The 18,473-nt window shown below is 49.2% G+C and overlaps 1 protein-coding gene across 1 annotated transcript in view; it reads left to right on the top strand.

Annotated features, from left to right (window-relative positions):
• The window catches only part of ERICH6B (glutamate rich 6B), a 53,142-nt gene that overhangs the window by 18,331 nt on the left and 16,338 nt on the right, over positions 1-18,473 (top strand). Inside the window, exons 4-7 of the mRNA XM_040266712.1 lie at positions 170-272; positions 3,778-3,869; positions 12,264-12,400; positions 14,698-14,759. Coding sequence (XP_040122646.1) covers positions 170-272; positions 3,778-3,869; positions 12,264-12,400; positions 14,698-14,759 — 394 coding nt within the window. The remainder of the gene's footprint in view (positions 1-169; positions 273-3,777; positions 3,870-12,263; positions 12,401-14,697; positions 14,760-18,473) is intronic.

Genomic DNA, 18,473 nt, shown 5'->3' with positions numbered 1-18,473 from the left:
TGGACAAAGCTATCCTACCCTCTCGGAATGTAAACTCTAGTGGAAAAGACGAACTGTGAACCAAAGGAGGGGACTTGATGTCTGCTGAGCATGAGCTGCCGCTCCAACTGCTGAAAATCACGGGAGCCTCTTATCCTACAATATGCAGTCTCCGCCCTGGTCTCTCCAGACTTTTAAGGGTGAAGAGTTCACCATTCCACCTCCTATTAATCATTTTTCCTATTTGTTTTCAGCCTTTGTTCCCAGTGAAGAACCTCAAATGGCAGAAAACGGTGAGTCCCACATAACCTAACCAAAGATCCCTGCTCCCTGCAGAGTGTCTGGGAATGGTGCCTCCCAGGTGGGCGGGTGCCTTGCTGGTCTGGCCAGTGCTGAGTCCTAGAGAGAATCAAGGGAAGTGCTGGGCACACAGTCCACGAACCCCGATGTGCTTCCCTGTCCTTAACTGAAGAGGGGAGACAGAAACAGAAAGAGGGTCTTGGGAGTGAGAAAGAATGGCCTGGGAACAGCCCAGAAGTCCATCTCTCTACTCAAGGTCTGTATAGGGACACCTGCATTTCAAGGGGGGCCAGGCTCGCACAGAGTCAGACACGTCTGAAGCGATTTAGCAGTAGCAGGCAGTCAATGACTAGCTTCTCTGAAGTCTGGGCAGCAGGGCTTAACTGGGATGCACGGGTCCCTCCAGACAGACTCATTCCATGGCATCTTGGCAGGGAATGAATTAGAGCCCCTCAAATGGTACCCTTAGAGCCTGATTCAGTTTTTACTAAAGGAGGGGACAGCTGAACCCTCTGAGGGAGAAGGACAGGGGAGAAGGTTGGGTTTTGGTGGCAGAATCCCAACTTGTGCACATTGCTCCACCAAAGTCCTGCAATTAACCAGACCTAGCCTATGGTTTGGAGGCAGGCGTGGCAGCCCACTCCGGTACTCCGGCCTGGAGAATCCCATGGACAGAGGAGCCTGGCGGGCTACAGTCCATGTGATCGGAAAGAGTGGGACACGACTGAAGCGACTTAGCACGCACACATCCTTTTATCGAACAGAAACAACGGAGGGAGGGTGAACTGCTGGGATGGGGGCAGGGAGGAGCAGGGTTACCCGCACAGGAGGCTTATCAAACAAACTCTTTCTCACTCTAGAATCTTCTCGATCTTATTCCATTTCCAGAGAGGAGAGAGCCAGGGCAGGCTAGCGCTGCTCAGACTCTCCTAGGCAGAGCATTCACCCAGGCCTTTTGTTAAAACGCAGACCCTGAGTCCAGGGGCCCGAGGGTCCGTGTTTCTCACAAGCTCCCGGCAGCAACTCCTACAGGCAGGGTGGCGGAGCGGGCAACAGGCCCGAGTTTCACCCCTGTGCCCACTTCTCCAAGCCGGCCCGGGGGCAGTCGCCTACTGCTTCTCTCCTCCGTGTCCTGGTTTAGAACGCGGGGATCTGCCCTGTGCGGCAAACACACAGGACTCCAACATCCACCCCAAATTCAGGAGGTGTCCTTCTGTCAGGAGAAAACAGCTGTTAGAGGAGAGCCATTGACTGGGAGGAAAGGAGTTAAGACCTGTTGGTAATCAGCCCGGGAGAGACGTCCCACTCCAGGGAGTGCTGTGTGCCCGGCCTCGTCGCGTTGGCGCTGGTCCCCTGAGCCGCCCTGAAGATGAGCTCCATGGTCCCCGCTACATGGACGAGGGGCCCAGGGTGCAAAGGGCTGAGTGACCCGCTGGGAAGGCCCTGGGTTACAGGGCCACCCCTCGGGGAACCTGGCCTGACACCTCCCCCACCTCCCCAGTCCTCCCATAGGAGGGGAAGATAATCCCACTAGAACAAAGGTAGAGGTTGACAGAAATCCCCAAAGGGAACGTTAATCAGGACTAAAGCTCTTCCTTCTCCTCCTGCCACAGTTAAGGCTGCGTTCCTGAGGATTTACTGGGCTTGTCTTGACACTAGACGGGCCGGTTGATGCTAATAAGGTTAATGATTTCGAGGAAACAAATGCCTCTGAACACGGCTGCTCCCAATTCTGGCCTGCCAAGTCCCCTTCTTCCCTTGACAAACACCTACTTCTGTTTTCCACCCCCTCAAATTAAGTGTCTATTTTTCAATAAAGCCTATTAAAAGACAGCACTGACAAATCACAGGGAGCTGCGGAGCTAGCAGGGTCAGAGGCAGGCTCCTCTCCTCTGTGGCCGGCAGGCACGTCCGCAGAGAACCTTGCTCGGGGACTCTGCGCCCGGCCTCCCCAGACTCGCCTTCTGCCAGCTCCACTACTTCTCCTGAGGGCTTGCCTGAATCCCCGTGGGTTCTCGGCAGGTTTTCTCAACAGGAAGAAACTTCTCCAGGCCACAGCCCAGGCGGACAGTCTGGGGACACAGTGTTCTGGAATGGAGCCGCAAGGGCCCCTGCCTTTGCTGAGTGTGAGTGGAGAGGGTGTGTGCTTGGAAGGACTTGGCGGGAAAGAACTACCAGCGTGGGGGCGAGGGGGCACTCTGGCCACACAGGGGCCCCTGCAATGAGGCAGGTTTCCACCAGGAACAAGCCGAGGCTGGGGTGGGAGGTCTGCAGGCAGAGAGGCCCCTGGCCTGATGTCAGGACAGGCAGATCCAGCTGGGTGGAGCTCACCATCCCTCCAGGGGCCCAGAGGAGTCAGCGTTTCCATTAGTGAACCAAAGTCCAGAGGCAGTGCAGAGATATCATGTATGGAGATCACAAAGAACACCCGTCTCCACCCCCAGAGACCCATCAGATAGACTCAGTCAGCCCAGCATCACCCCCGGTAGATGTGCAGGGCTTTCTGGATGGCCCAGCGAGGAGGGGCTGGTGTCATCCTGGAGCCAAGACAGAGACCACCATAATTTCCCCGGGGTTCCAATCATCGTGTACGAGCCCTGTCCCCCCGGCTCCGCCTCAGGATCCACACCTTTCCTGGAGCAGGGAATCCAGGCCCAAGTTGTAACTATCCGTTCCTCCATTCAAGTCGCACCCCGTCCACACTGGAGGTCTCCAGCCCCTCTCCTGGCCTACCGTCACCAGGCTGTGTTTGACCTTGAGAACAAAGGCATCTGCTATCTCTCAGAGACTTGTTTTTTGTTATTTTTAAGCTCACTGGCTTGGGGATTCATCTCTTAACGCTTTAATTAGCAATTACGAACCATCTGCAATTCTGGAGATGGGCAATTTTTGACAAAACTGAAAGGAGACAGGAATATTTCTCAGGATTTCCAAGAGAAAATCACACTCAGTCAGAATAAATCTCTCTGGGAATAAGATCTAAATTCCTCCCCAGGGCCTACTAGGTCCTCTGAGAGCTGGCCTTGGCCCTCCCAGCTCACCTCTCTCTCACTCCCCTCCGCACACACTGCGCCTCGTGCAGTTTGTCAGATACCTCGACAGGCTCCCACTCCCTCCCACCTCAGGGGCTTTGCACCTCCTCTGCCCCCCCCCCCACCAGGGATGGTCTTCCCCAGCCATCTGCCTGCTCACTCCCTCGCTTCGTGCAGGACTCACTCAAATGTCACTTTGTCAGATGCACCTTCCCTGACCACCAGAAACACACACTTTCCTAAATCTGCCACTGAGATACCCTTTCATTCCTGTTTTACTAATGTCTCCAAGTCAAATTTTAAGTGGTTTGATGAATTTAAAGTCTTATTGATGACCTCTGCATTTGTCGTTAAAAGGTCAAGTGTAAATGCCGTAAATCTGTTTCTCTTTTCGTTTTTGTTTGTTTGTCGTTTCGGCTCCTTTTCCAAATGCCTCTCCTTTGGCTGTGCCTTCCACCACTGAAAGCCACAGAGTCTGATTACAAAGAGAGCTTTTGGGATCGTGTATTAAAAGATCCCATCGGCACACTGGAAGGTGATGAGGTCTTCGAAGATGAAGTAAGTTGGTTAAAAACTGGGAACACTGGCTCTGAAGGTTGGGGTAGGGTGGCCTGGGGGCCAGCTGGACACTGCGTCTTGAGCCCTGGGAGTTACAGCATTGCTCTGCTGTTACCACAGCCCAAGAGAGCTTCTCTTAAAACAGGTTGAAGTGTAAATGACACACGTTAATCCAAAGAGGGTCAAAAGAAAGCCAAGGATGACACCACAAGGCCCTGCATTCAGTAACATAAATAAAACCCCCTCAAGATTGCTTTAGAAGGCAGCAAAGTTAAAAACAAAACACACAAGCTACCCAGATACTTATTAATAGATCAGGGCAAATAGCTCTTTGTAGAAACCTTGGGTAAAAATGAAGTTAGACCCTGGCAACATGGACTAGATGTAATTTTCCCACTAAGCAATGGTGGCTCAGACGGTAAAGAATCTGCCCACAATTCGGGAGAGCTGGGCCCGATCCCTGGGTCGGGAAGATCCCCTGGAGAAGAGAATGGCAACCTGCTCCAGTATTGTTGCCTGGAGAATCCCATGGACGGAGGAGCCTGGTGGGCTACAGTCTATGAGATTGCAAAGAGTCAGACACGCCCAACCAACTAACACACATATACACGGCACTTAAAATTCTGGGCATTATATATAAAACAAACACAAGGAGCTTTTGAAAGACAGAGAAAAGAAGGCAGACTGTCAGGGGACCATGAGATCCAAGGAACAACATGGTGGTGAGTTTCTGAGTTTTCTGTTTGCTTCATATCCTCCTGAAAATACCACAGTCAGAAACCCCAACAAGCATAGACCAAAGCCCCCCAAAAAGCCTACCATCTCCAACTGAAGGACCAGGCACGGAGCAGCCCAGAAGATGGAAACTTCAGACAACAGCGTCCTCAGTGCAAACCCCGCAACAAAGAGCAATGGAGCATACCCCAAAAATCTGAGTGCTGCTCCCACACTTTTCAAAGCAGCACAGGACCAGCCCTGGAAGTTTAATAGCGGTCCTTTCCCAGCTGTATCCAATAACTAGAGACACCATGCTGCTGCTGCTGCTAAGTCACTTCAGTCGTGTCCGACTCTGTGTGACCCCATAGACGGCAGCCCACCAGGCTCCCCCGTCCCTGGGATTCTCCAGGCAAGAACACTGGAGTGGGTTGCCATCTCCTTCTCCAATGCATGAAAGTGAAAAGTGAAAGTGAAGTCACTCAGTCGTGTCCGACTCTTAGTGACCTCATGGACTGCAGCCTACCAGGCTCCTCGGTCCGTGGGATTTTCCAGGCAAGAGTACTGGAGGAGGGTGCCACTGCCTTCTCCGAGAGACACCATGGGAAGTTCCAAAAACTTGAATAAGTCTTACATCTACAGAAAGTTTTGTACTGTCTTTACTGCACAAATGTTTTGCCTGCCAATGCAGCTTGGTGGCTATAATTTCCTGTGTCAACTTACCTCCAAGGCTTCCAACACCTGTTTACTCAGGTTATATATCCTTTCCACTATAGCTGAGAAATTTTCTCAGGATTGTAGGTACTAACTATAATCACAAAAGTGAGAGCTTGTGTCTCTGAAACTCAAAATTAAGCAAATACATTGTCCTGAACTTAAAAAGGGGGGGGGGGAAATAACCGAGGCATTTAGTTTTTGCTCATTTTAAATTGAAAAAAATTCTCTGATTTCAGTTCTCATTTAGCCCTGAATTCCTTACTTTCCAGACATGCTCCTATACACTTATATTAATAAGAAGCAAAAGTGTTTTTGCTCAGCCATGCCCAACTCTTTGTGACCCCATGGACTATAGCCCACCAGGCTCCTCTGTCCATGGGATTCTCCAGGCAAGAATACTGGAGTGGGCTGCCATGCCCTCCTCCAGGGGATCTTCCCGACCCAGGAATTGAACCCAGGTGTCCCACATTGCAGCAGATTCTTTACCAGCTGAGCCACCAGAGAAGCATGTATTAATAAGAAAAAAAACCTACTGGTTTTTCAAATACTGAACTACCATGTCAGACGGTGGAGAAGGGATTATGTGAATTTAGATTCACGGCACTGAATATTCTAAGACAGGAAAGTAACTTCAGGCATTTTAGAGAGGTTTTTTTTTTTAGCAAGAATTGAAATCGAAAGGAATTGTTTTAATTAGAAACAAATTTTCCAAAAACCTTCAGTGCACCTGTCGACTGAGGTTCTGTGTGTCTGGTGGGGCTGCAGCCGTAAGCCAGGGGACACCTCCCACGGAGTCGTGTGAGGTTCTGGATGAGATAGGATGCTGGGAGGATTCTGGGTGACATACGGCCTGTGTACGTGAGCCCCAGTCACAAACACCTTGCCTTGCCATCTCAGGAACTTGGCTCAGGTGACAAGGTATGGCACGGGCGGAGGGGGTGGGGGCATGACCCCCTGCTGTCTATACCACCTGGCTTCCAAAGATCAGTCACTTGGGTGAGTGATGGGGCAGCACTTGTGGCCCACCTACAGTATAACCTGTAGAAATCCCATAGGCGGCAGATGTGCCCAAGCAGGGCCAGAGCAGGACAGAAGGAATGGAGTCAATGGCACATGATACCTGCAGCTGAAAGACTTGTCTGTGTGGACTTCCAAGGCCTTTGGGAGGCGGAGCACCAGAAACCACTGAGGTACCCACGGGAGAGACGTAGCTGAGGTCCTTTGACTTGGAGGCACCCATCAACCTAGAGCGTGGTCATTCTGACGGTGGCATCTGACAGATCTCACATGCCTCGGGGCAACCCAGCCCAAGCGCCACAACTACCGAGCTGCAACGATTGAGCCCACGCTCTACAAGAAAAGCCACCACATTGAGAAGCCTGCACACAGCAGCTAGGGAGTAGCCCCTGCTCGCAGAAACTAGAGAAAGCCCTCAGGCAGCAACAAAGACCCAGCACAGCCGAAAATAAAACGCAAATTTTTTAAAAAAAAAAGGACTCGTGAAAGACCGGCCTGGGCAATTGGGTCATTGCTCTAGCTCAAGGGAGGAATGGTCCACAATAAAGAATTTAGAGGCAGAAATATTGGGACCACAAGCCTTCACCTCAATCTGCCCTGAAGCACTGATACATTCTGGTGTGAAAAGATAAACTGAGGCCTATTAAAAATCTGAAGAATTTATTTGAGCCTGTATGTAGCTCAGACGGTAAAGAGTCTGTCTAAAATGCGGGAGATCCGAGTTCGATCCCTGGGTCGGGAAGATCCCCTGGAGAAGGAAATGGCAATCCCCTCCAGTACTACTGCCTGGAAAATCCCACAGACAGAGGAGCCTGGTAGGCTACAGTCCATGGGGTCGCAAAGAGTCGGACTTGACTGAGCAACTTCACTTTCACTTCCATGATTAAAATCAGGCAGTACCACCAGACCGGAAGTGGCTAAGAGCCCTCAGCCAACAGGAGCTGAAGAGAGACAGAAAAGGCAGAAGCAGAGCAAGGAAATTATTGACTGACTGGCTTAAAGCTTAAAGCTGCTTGTGAGTGGTTGTCCTTGGATTTTGATCTCTTAGGCTTGAGGCATTTACAGCCTTAGGTTTTTGTTTGCTTACTTGGAGCACCATGGCCTCAGAGCGTCCTCAGTCTGATGGCCTCTGTGTTTAATTAATTGAACACCAGCAATGAGAAGAGGTGCAGCTGGGAATCAAGCAAGTCAGTCCTGAGACACCCCAGCTTTTCCCCAACCTGGAAAAACCAGCCAGCCGCAAGCTCCATTCTTGTATCTGCCCCAGGTCACATGCGACTTTGGATATGTGGGTCGCCCGCTTCCTTTTGTTGTAGTTGTTTAGTTGCTAAGTCATGTCTGCCTCTTTTGCAACCCCATGAACTGTAGACCGCCACGGTCCTCTGTCCATGGAATTTTCCAGGCAAGAATGCTGGAGTGGGTTGCCACTTCCTTCTCCAGGGGAACTTCCCAACCCAGGGGTCGAACTCATGTCTCTTGCATTGGCAGGTGGATTCTTTACCACTGAGCCACTAGGGAAGCTGCCCCCTCTGCCCCCACTGCTTACTTTAGGAGGTTTATAAGTGAATGGCAGACTGTACATTATCAGATGCAGAACAACCTCCATAACAACCTCAACCTGTAGTGAGCAGGGCGATATGACAACCTGCAGTTCTTCTGGACAGCAAGTCACACTTCACCTTCTACCAAAAGGGAGCCGAAAAAAGAAACTCTTATGAAGACCAACCTATGGGTCAGTCCTGGTTAACCTCACAGACTTGAGATAGAATGAACAAAGCTACAAAATTAAAAGGTAGCTTTCAGTGTCATTACTTTGGAAGAATTCTTAAAGACTGATATCATCCACTACAAGACCGTGCTAGGTACTTCCCTGGTTTCCTGAAGACTCGTATCCTTCACAGTTATTTGAAAGTGAAGTGAAAGTGAAGTCGCTCAGTCGTGTCTGACTCTTTGCGACCTGTGGACTGTAGCCCACCAAGCTCCTCTGTCCATGGGATTCTCCAGGCAAGAATACTGGAGTGGGTTGCCACTTCCTTCTCCAGGGGATGTTCCTGACCCAGGGATCGAACCCAGGTCTCCCACATTGCAGGCAGATGCTTTAACCTCTGCACCACCAGGGAAACCCTTACGATAAATAACCAACCACTGAGAGCTTGGTCATTCCAGGAACTAAAAAACCCTTATGTTCTCAAGCCATGGATGCAATTTTATGTTCTAGAGCCTTCTCTACATTTGGAAGAAGGAGGTAATTTTATGCTCTCAAAAGATTTCTTGATATGCTACTATTAAAAACAAATTCTTAAGGAAACTGGGGAATGAGAAGAGGGTGTGACCATTATGGAGACAATCTTCAGAACAAATCTTGCTAGACATCCTACTGTTCGCACTGTCTTTTTCCAATAACATGGTGAAATCTCATCTGGCACATTAGGGAATCAGATTTCAGGCTGTTTCATTCTGTTGTCCCTTTGCAGGTTTCCTCTTGGATTGATCTCTTGATCATTATATAGTGTCCTTCCTTATCTCTTGTAATCTTTATTTTAAGGTCTACTTTGCCTGATCTGAGGATTGCTACTGCAGCTTTCGTTTCCCATTTGCATGGAATATATTTTTCCATCCTCTCACTTTCAGTCTATATGTGTCTTTAGGTCTGAAGTGGGTTTCTTGTAGACAGCATATATATGGGTCTTGTTTTTGTATCCATTCAGCCAGTCTGTCAGAGAAGGCAATGGCACCCCACTCCAGTACTCTTGCCTGGAAAATCCCATGGACAGAGGAGCCTGGTAGGCTGCAGTCCATAGGGTCGCTAAGAGTCGGATATGACTGAGCGACTTCACTTTCACTTTTCACTTTCATGCATTGGAGAAGGAAGTGGCAACCCACTCCAGTGTTCTTGCCTGGAGAATCCCAGGGACAGGGGAGCCTGGTGGGCTGTTGTCCATGGGGTCACACAGAGTCGGACATGACTGAAGCGACTTAGCAGCAGCAGCAGCCAGTCTATGTCTTTTGGTTGGAGCATTTAATCCATTTACATTTAAAGTAATTATTGATATATATGTTCCTACTGCCATTTTCTTAATTGTTTTGGGTTAATTTTGGGGGGCTCCAAAATCACTGCAGATGGTGACTGCAGCCATGAAATTAAAAGACACTTACTCCTTGGAAGGAAAGTTATGACCAACCTAGAGAGCATATTGAAAAGCAGAGACATTACTTTGCCAACAAAGTTCCATCTAGTCAAGGCTATGGTTTTTCCAGTGGTCATGTATGGATGTGAGAGTTGGACTATAAAGAGGGCTGAGCGCCAAAGAATTGATGCTTTTGAACTGTGGTGTTGGAGAAGACTCTTGAGAGTCCCTTGGACTGCAAGGAGATCCAACCAGTCCATCCTAAAGGAGATCAGTCCTGGGTGTTCATTGGAAGGACTGATGCTGAGGCTGAAACTCCAATACTTTGACCACCTGATGCGAAGAGCTGACTCATTTGAAAAGACTCTGATGCTGGGAAAGATTGGGGGCAGGAGGAGAAGGGGATGACAGAGGATGAGATGGCTGGATGGCATCACCGACTCGATGGACATGAGTTTGGGTGGACTCTGGGAGTTAGTGATGGACAGGGAGGCCTGGCGTGCTGTGGTTCATGGGGTCGCAAAGAGTCAGACACGACTGAGTGACTGAACTGATTCTGTAGATCTTTTTCCTTCTCTTGTATTTCTTGACTATATAAGTCCCTTTAACAATCGTTGTAAAGCTGGTTTCAGTTCAGTCCATCACCAACTCCCGGAGTTCACTCAGATGCATGTCCATCGAGTCAGTGATGCCATCCAGCCATCTCATCCTCTGTCGTCCCTTTCTCCTCCTGCCCCCAATCCCTCCCAGCATCAGAGTCTTTTCCAATGGGTCAACTCTTCGCATGAGGTAGCCAAAGTACTGGAGTTTCAGCTTTAGCATCATTCCTTCCAAAGAAATCCCAGGGCTGATCTCCTTCAGAATGGACTGGTTGGATCTCCTTGCAGTCCAAGGGACTCTCAGGAGTCTTCTCCAACACCACAGTTCAAAAGCATCAATTCTTCAGCACTCAGCCTTCTTCACAGTCCAATTCTCACATCCATACATGACCAATGGAAAAACCATAGCCTTGACTAGACGGAGAGATACTGAATTCTCTTAACTTTTACTTGTCTGAAATGCTTTTTATTTCTTCATCAATTCTGAATGAGATCCTTGCTGGGTACAATAATCTTGGTTGTAGATGTTTCCCTTTCAGTACTTTAAATATATCCTGCCATTCCCTTCTGGCCTGCAGTTTCTGCTGAAAGATAATGTACGGGGTTTCCCTTGTATGTTACTTGTTGCTTCTCCCTTGCTGCTTTTAATATTCTTTCTTTGTGTTTATTCTTTGTTAGTTTGATTAGTATGTACCTGCGTGTTTCTCCTTGGGTTTATCCTGTATGGGACTCTTTGTGCCTCTTGGACTTGTTTGACTGTTTCCTTTTCCATGTTGGGGAAATTTTCAACTATAATCTCTTCAAAAATTTTCTCATACCCTTTCTTCTTCTCTTCTTCTTCTGGGACCCCAATAATTTGAATGTTGGTGCATTTGATATTGTCCGAGAGGTCTCTGAGACTATCCTCAGTTCTTTTCATTCTTTTTCTTTATTCTGCTCTTCAGAAGTTATTTCCACCATTTTATCTTCCAGCTCACTGATTCATTCTTCTGCTTCAGATATTGTTATTGATTCCTTCCAAAATATTTTTAATTTCAGTAATTGTGTTGTTTCCCTCTGTACGTTTATTCTTAAACTCTCCTAGGTCTTTGATAATTGATTCTTGCATTTTCTCCATTTTGTTTTCAAGGTTTTTTTTTACCATCTTTACTATCATTATTCTGAATTCTTTTTCAGGTATTTTGCCTATTTCCTCTTCTGTGTTTCTAATTTGTTCCTTCATTTGTGTAGTATTTCTCTGCCTTTTCATTACTATTTTTTTTTAACTTATTGTGCTTGAGGTCTCCTTTTCCCAGACTTCAAGGTTGAATTGTTTTTTCTTTTGGTTTCTGCCCTTGTAAGGTTGGTCCAGTGGTTTGTGTAAGCTTTGTATAGACTGAGATTTGTGCTGAGTTTTTTGTTTGTTTGTTTTTCCTCTGATGGGCAAGGCTGAGTGAGGTGGTAATCCTGTCTGCTGATGATTGGGTTTGTGTTTTTGTTTTGTTTGTTGTTTGGATGAGGGTGCACAGGGAGCTACTGGTGGTTGGGTGATGCCGGGTCTTGTTTTCAAGTGGTTTCCTTTGCGTGAGTTCTCACTATTTGATAGGGTTAGTTCTCCCCACTCCAGTGTTCTTGCCTGGAGAGTCCCAGGGATGGGGGAGCCTGGTGGGCTGCCGTCTATGGGGTCGCACAGAGTTGGACACGACTGAAGTGACTTAGCAGCAGCAGCAGCAGCAGGGTTAGTTCTCTGGTGGTCTGGGGTCTTAGAGTCAGGGCTCCCACTCCAAAGGCTCAGGGCTTGATCTCTGGTCAGGAACGAAGATTCCACAAGTGGTTTGTTATGGCATTAAGTGAGATGAAAACAAATACCCTAAACCAAGAAACCAAAGATGAACCCCAGAAAAATGGCAGTCACAAAATCAGGCAAATAATAATTAAAATAATGGAATATACACACATATATATACACCCATAAGCAAAATCAAAGCAGTCCAACAAAAATAAAATACAGTAGATTGACCCGGCGAACAAAGGAAATCAAAAATTATATTTACTAGTTAAAAACAAAACTAACTAAAGCACAAACTGGAAAACAAAACAAAAGCAAGGTGCCAAGTGGGGAATAAAGCAATGAAAACAAAACTAACTATTTTGAGGGGAAAAGAAAGCAAGAATAGATATGCAAAGTTAAATAGCGGTAAATGAAGATTTATATACATTAAAGATTAACTCTTTTGCAGGATCCGACCACCTCCTATCAGTCGGTGTTCAGGACCGTGCTCAAAGAAATGGCTGTTCGCGACGAACTGGAGGAGGATATTACCATTCCCCTGACTGGTCATCTGGAGGGTGAAACCAGAAGGAAACTGGGAATTCTGTAAGTGACAAGAGGGATGGAACTGGTGATCACTGGGAAGGTACTGGTCACTGGGTGGAGGCAGACCAAAGCTAGCGGCAGAGAAAAGTATTAACTGGGCCAAGAGAGCACGAGGAAGACCAGGGTCCAGAAGCTCCCTTGTGTCAAAGAGCTGGCTCAAGCCAGACACAGGACAAGGGTAAGATTAGGGGCCAGGGGACAGGATGATCCGGCTGCCAAACTCAAAGGCAAAGAAATCTATGAACAGGAGATGTGCAAGATAGCATCAAAGGTGAGCAGGGACACAGGCTGGAAATCCCAGGCAAGAAAAAGTCTTGAAGGGACTGTGAACTTGTGCAGAAGTCTGGGAGGCAAGGCTCAGACCGCTGAGCCTTTGACGAGAAGGGACAGTGGGGGGATCAAGCTCATGGGCATCTTCCCAAGAAATTCCTTAGCCTCATCCTAGGCTAGCCATTGCTTCTCCATACTCCTCGAGGGGGATAAGCCCCAAGCGTCACTGACCTGGGATTCATGGCAGGGGCTTGGGGAGCGATAAAGTTATTGCAGATGGCTGCTGGCACCAAATCTTTCTAGTTGGCATGAGCCCAGTCACAAAATGTTCCAGAACCCCATCTGTACATGCAGCCTGTGGCCCAAGGAAGCCAGGATTTTCACTTATGCAGCTGTCAGAAGCCTTGTTGAACAAGGTACATGGTCAGGCATCTGAGACACTCTCTGGCAGGGGCTCCAAGGAACAGGCTGTGGGGCATGGGGTACCATGCATAACCTCCTTGCTGAATGAAGACTCCCAAAAATCAGGGAGAGACTGACTGTCAGCAACTTCTGCTTTGGGCTCAGTAGAGTCCGGGGGCCAGAGACCCCTAAGGCTTCTCTAGGAAAAGGGAAGGCTAAATACACAATGCAAAATACAAAGAACACCCAAGTTTTCAGATCCTCATAAAATAAGAAAAAAAAATCCCAAATAACACCGTTGCAGGTTATCCTACATTCTAGGTTACATTTCCCCCCTTCTTTCTCGTTTAAGCCAATAACCAAGGCTCATTCTAATCTAACTACACCCAGTGAATGCACCTACTGTGTGCTGGTCTATACAGTAGCGTGTAACCTTACTAGCAAAGCTAGTAAGGATTCCATTAGCTTGCAAAGCCGAGCAAAGAACCAAGAAAAGAACCTTCCCCAAAGGGCACTGGGTGCCTCTGGAGGGATCCCCTCACTGGAATCTAACTCTTGCTTGAACCTGGCATGCTGCTGTCAGCCTGGACAGGCTTCACCCCACCCTCTTCCTCCTTGTTCTTTCACAAGTGATGGCAGGCGAGGTAACTGCTTCAATTCCATTCACAGTGCTTGCAAATAAAACAAGGAACCCTTGGCACGGTGAGGAGCTCATTCTCAACTTGCAAATAGCTGCTAAAGTACAGACACTAAACCTCCTTTCCGCCAGGCAAAACTGTCCAGCCCTTTCCAGCAGACGGTATTTGCTTCCTGAGGTTGCTTGGGATTAAATTATTACACTCTCTTCGAGGACTCCAAAGCGAGAACTTAAAATCTGCCGTGTCAAAGGCCCTCTGCTCAGATCCAATTAAGCCTTGGAAGCTCCCTCCTTCCAGCAGATTCCCTTTCCAAAGGTCTCTGATCTGAGGACCAGGAAAGGCTGCTGTCTCCGGAGGCCACCCTTATTTGGCAGGAAAACAGTCCCAGCCACTGAAATGCCAGGATGACTCGCTTTGTATATTGACATGAAAGGAGGGTTGAAGGCTTGATCATTTTGAAGAGCTGGGCCTTAATGTGGCTTTCATGGTGAGTCATTTTTGAGTGAGTTTATTTGAAATTTTCCTACTCAGTGCAAAGGAGTTTCAGGTGGCTGTGTCCCGTTCACAAATAATACTGTTTCTCTAAGCTATTTCCGAATAAGACTTTACTGAAATGTGCTCAAGCCACAGAACAAACAGCCTGCACGAGCTGAACTCATAGAGTCAGCTTTGGCTGGCTTTGGATCTCCCAACCCTGGCTTCATTCCCAAGAGGAACCCCACTGAATTCATTTGGAAAGATCTGGGGTCAGCCCCCAAGTGCCCAGGTTGAAGGCCAGTTAAAGGTCAGGAGGGACGCACAGCACCAAGTGCTGGCCCTTTATTCCTGAGTACAGACTGGAAGAAAGCCGTTTGCAAAGGCAGAGCCATCCAGCCAAGTCTCCACCTAGGAAACGATGGAGCCGGCCCCAGCTCTGTCTGTCGCGCATCATGACATGTAAACACGAATTCGGTCTCAGCTTTTAAAGATAATCCACCTTCCTTTCAGGTTGAAGAAAAATTTTGAAAAATACAAGGAGACGATCTTCTGGATTATGAGGAAACGTGAAAGTAAGAGCTCCTCTCCCCATTTTCTATCCGATCACCTGGATCCCCTGGGTGCTTCTCCTTCCACCTTCCCCTGTGTCGCTCAAGGAGGCAGAAATGCTTGTTCCCTCACTTGAGCATCCATTGGGCCAGTAAAGTCTCAGCTGCCAGGGATTAAAATACTGAACAAGCCAAACACGGTCTGGGACTCGGGGCTTATCCTTTGATTGTGATGAGGGTGGCAGGGAGGGCAGGAGGCGAAGATAAACAGGAAAGCAGGGAATTTGCATATAAAATAGTTAATGCTTTGGTGCGAAGGGGATACTATGGGACCACACAAGAAGGCATCTAACGTGTATTGGGGGAGGTTCTAAGAAGTCATTAACACAAAGTTTAAGAAAGAACTAGCCCCTTACCAGATACTAAAGGCATCCTCAAGGAAATCAGTCCTGAAGATTTACTGGAAGGACTGATGCTGAAGCTGACACTCCAATAATTTGGCCACCTGATGAGAAGAACTGACTCATCTGAGAACACCTGGATGCTGGGAAAGATTGAAGGCAACCACAGAGGATGAGATGGTTGGATGGCATCACCAACTCAATGGACATGGGTTTGAGTAAACTCCGGGAGTTGGTGATGGACAGGGAGGCCTGGCGTGCTGCGGTCCATGGGGTCGCAAAGAGTCGGATGCAACTGAACTGAACCAAAAGGCATTGGAGTTCCAGCTGTTAAGACTTGCCAATCATGGACTTTGCCAGCTTTGGGGGTCTAATCAAAAAGTCTGAGCCAAGAGCCTAAGCTACCAGGCTACTTAATTCAGAAACTCCAAACCACCAGCTGGAACATCTTTCAGATGACCAGATCCCACTGACACAGAATTGGCAACGACAGCCACAGCTGACACACCTCATCCATCACGGTGCTCTTTCTTGCTGAGCCAGGACAAAGCCCCAGGTTCCCTCTCAAGAAGTGCTCCCATCCCCATACCAGTAAGTATATGCCCCTGACCTAAGTCCTATAGAATGACTGCTGTGGGCAGCCCCTTGTCTCTGAACCCTCCGATTTCCAAGCCAAGGATAGCTTCGCAGGCATGTGAGCTGTGCAGGTACGCGGGCCCTCACACTTAGGACCCTGTGCTTGCTTTTAATGCTCGGCTGCCACTGTCTTGAAATCCTTCATTAATTTATTTTGGTTGACTAACACGCAGGGTTCGAGTTGCCTGACCAGGGATCAAAACCACACACCCTGCACTGGGAAGTCAGCGTCTTAACCACCGGACCACCAGGGAAGTCCCTGAAAGCTTGAATGATTTTAAAACAAGGATACCTGCATTTTGAAATCATATAGCCTCTCCTGTGGGTAAAAAGAAGTGGGAGATACTACACAGCTCATGTCATGAGCCACCAGACCCCAAAGCTCCCCGTGTGAAGGACACAGGCCTGCTGCCCGTCTCCGGGCAACGGCCTCCAAGCAGCATCACTTCAGAGGAACCTGATGGGTCTCTGCAGCCAGCCTGACCCCACTTTAAGGAAACTGAGGCTCAGACAGGCAGCCTAACACCTCCCCGTATTAAAGACAGAGCTGGTTATACGGCACAAATCAGACAATCCGTGATTCTAGCCTTCTGACAGGGGAAAGGAAGGAGCAGATCCGTGTCCCTTGTTACCGTGACCATTTCAGGCATGCTCTCTGTCCCTTTCTGACTGACCCTCAGGAAGAGCAGCCGGGCTCACATCCGCCTCCAGTGGACAAATCGCCTCCACTCTGGAAGGAAGATCTGGAGGAGGGCTCCTCCGAGGGAGACTGAGGCCCGCGTCCAAACCTCTCACAAAGCGCTCTCCTCGATCATCGACTCTGCCCCCGCCCACCTCTCTCCTCATCTCCCTGAGGACAAGCTCCTCTCTGAGCTCTAAGGAGCAGCCTCCTCCCGTTCCTCAGGGGCACACAGCCTCGTTCTCCTCTCCCCAAGCCCCACCCCACACCTCTCCGACGTCACCGACACCACCTTAGACACCTTCATTGCCCCAGTGTCCCTGACTCCCATCCTCTCCTTTCTCAGTCCGTTCTTCACATTCTTTCCAGCAAAATCTTTTCAAAACACTTCCCTGGCCCTCCACTACCTCCAGGAAAATTCCACATTTTCCCCACGTGGCTTCAAAGGCCCTCGCTCTCGTCCATTCCAGACACACTGGCTTTTCTGTTATTCATCACTTGAGCAGGCCTCCCTGCCACAGGGCCTTTGAACGTGCGGTCCTCTGGCTAGAGCACTCTGCACGCCAATATCCTTGTGACTTGCTCCCTCACTTCATTCAGGTCTCTGCTTAAAAGTCACCTTCTCAGAAACTGTTTCTTTGGCTACCCTTTACAAACCAGTGTGCACACGCACACACAATCATTTTCCATTCTTTTCATCTGCTTGCTGTTTCTTTGGGGCACGCCTAGCCACCAGCAGGTGAAGTTTTCACCTGTTCACTTGTGTAGCGTCCATCTCCCCTACGAGAACGAGCAGCAGGCACCGTGCCACCCCCGGTACCTAGGACAGCTTTTGGCATAGGTGAACACAATGGATATTTCCTGAGTGAGTGAATAAAGGAACGACCTAGCCCTGCCTATCTCTCCAGAGTGACCCGTTATTACTAAGCTAGCCTTCAACCACGCAGCATTTATGCTAGGAATTCCACCTGGCAAATTTCCACCCTGTGCACAACCTCCAGGCCTGGACAGTGTCCCTGTGAGCTCCGATGGCACCTTGCCCTCTGTGTTGGCAACCTCGGGGTTCCTGGGGTGAAATTCTAAATCAGCTGCTGTAAGATAGCATCACCGACCCCATGGACAGGAGTCTGAGTAAACTCCGGGAGACAGTGAAGGACAGGGCGTGCTGCAGTCCATGAGGTCGCAAAGAGTTGGACACGACTGAGCAACTGAACAACAACAACAAGCAGAGGGCAAGGAAAGACCTGAGAGGCAGTCCCCTCCACACTGTAGGCGGCAGGTTTAAAAAGCAAGCGAACTACATGCAAGAGAACTTACACCCGACGTGCGCATGTCTCCGGCGGCGCAAGACTTGTAGATTTCCACCTCCACCGGCCAGACTCTTACAGTTTAAATGGAGGCCTTACCTGGCTTCAGGGATGCATCCATCCAGGTGGGCTCAACAACATAGTGCCCATGAGGCTACATCTTTGCAAAGGGTTCCCAGTGTGGGAACCGTGGGCAGGAGGTACATTCCAAGGACCGGGAAGGGGGTGGGGAGACTTCCATGCCCCGTCCAGCTCCCGGGTCAACAAGCTGTCACGTCCTCTCCAACACCTCCTCCAACGCTGTGCTGGCCCCAGTGGTGGGACAGCCAAGCTCTCTAACTGACCTCCCCCAAATCTAGTTGCGGAGGGAGCGGCCCACTTGCGGGGAAGAGCATCCTGGCTGATAGCGACTGCGCGCCTCCCACTGCGGCGCGCCTCCCACTGCGGCGCCCCCTGGTGACCAACCCCTGGGGAAGAGTCCCTGCTGCTGCTACTGCTGCTAAGTCGCTTCAGTCGTGTCCGACTCTGTGCGACCCCATAGACGGCAGCCCACCAGGCTCCCCCGTCCCTGGGATTCTCCAGGCAAGAACACTGGAGTGGGTTGCCATTTCCTTCTCCAGTGCATGAAAGTGAAAAGTGAAAGTGAAGTCGCTCAGTCACGTCCCACCAGGCTCCTCCACCCATGGCAAGAGTACTGGAGTGGGGTGCCATTGCT

This window comes from Oryx dammah, unplaced genomic scaffold (assembly GCF_014754425.2).
Source record: "Oryx dammah isolate SB20612 unplaced genomic scaffold, SCBI_Odam_1.1 HiC_scaffold_24, whole genome shotgun sequence".
In the NCBI taxonomy this organism is placed as follows: Eukaryota; Metazoa; Chordata; class Mammalia; order Artiodactyla; family Bovidae; genus Oryx; species Oryx dammah.
The sequence above is the reverse complement of the archived record's forward strand: the minus strand, read 5'-3'. Positions and strand labels throughout refer to the sequence as shown.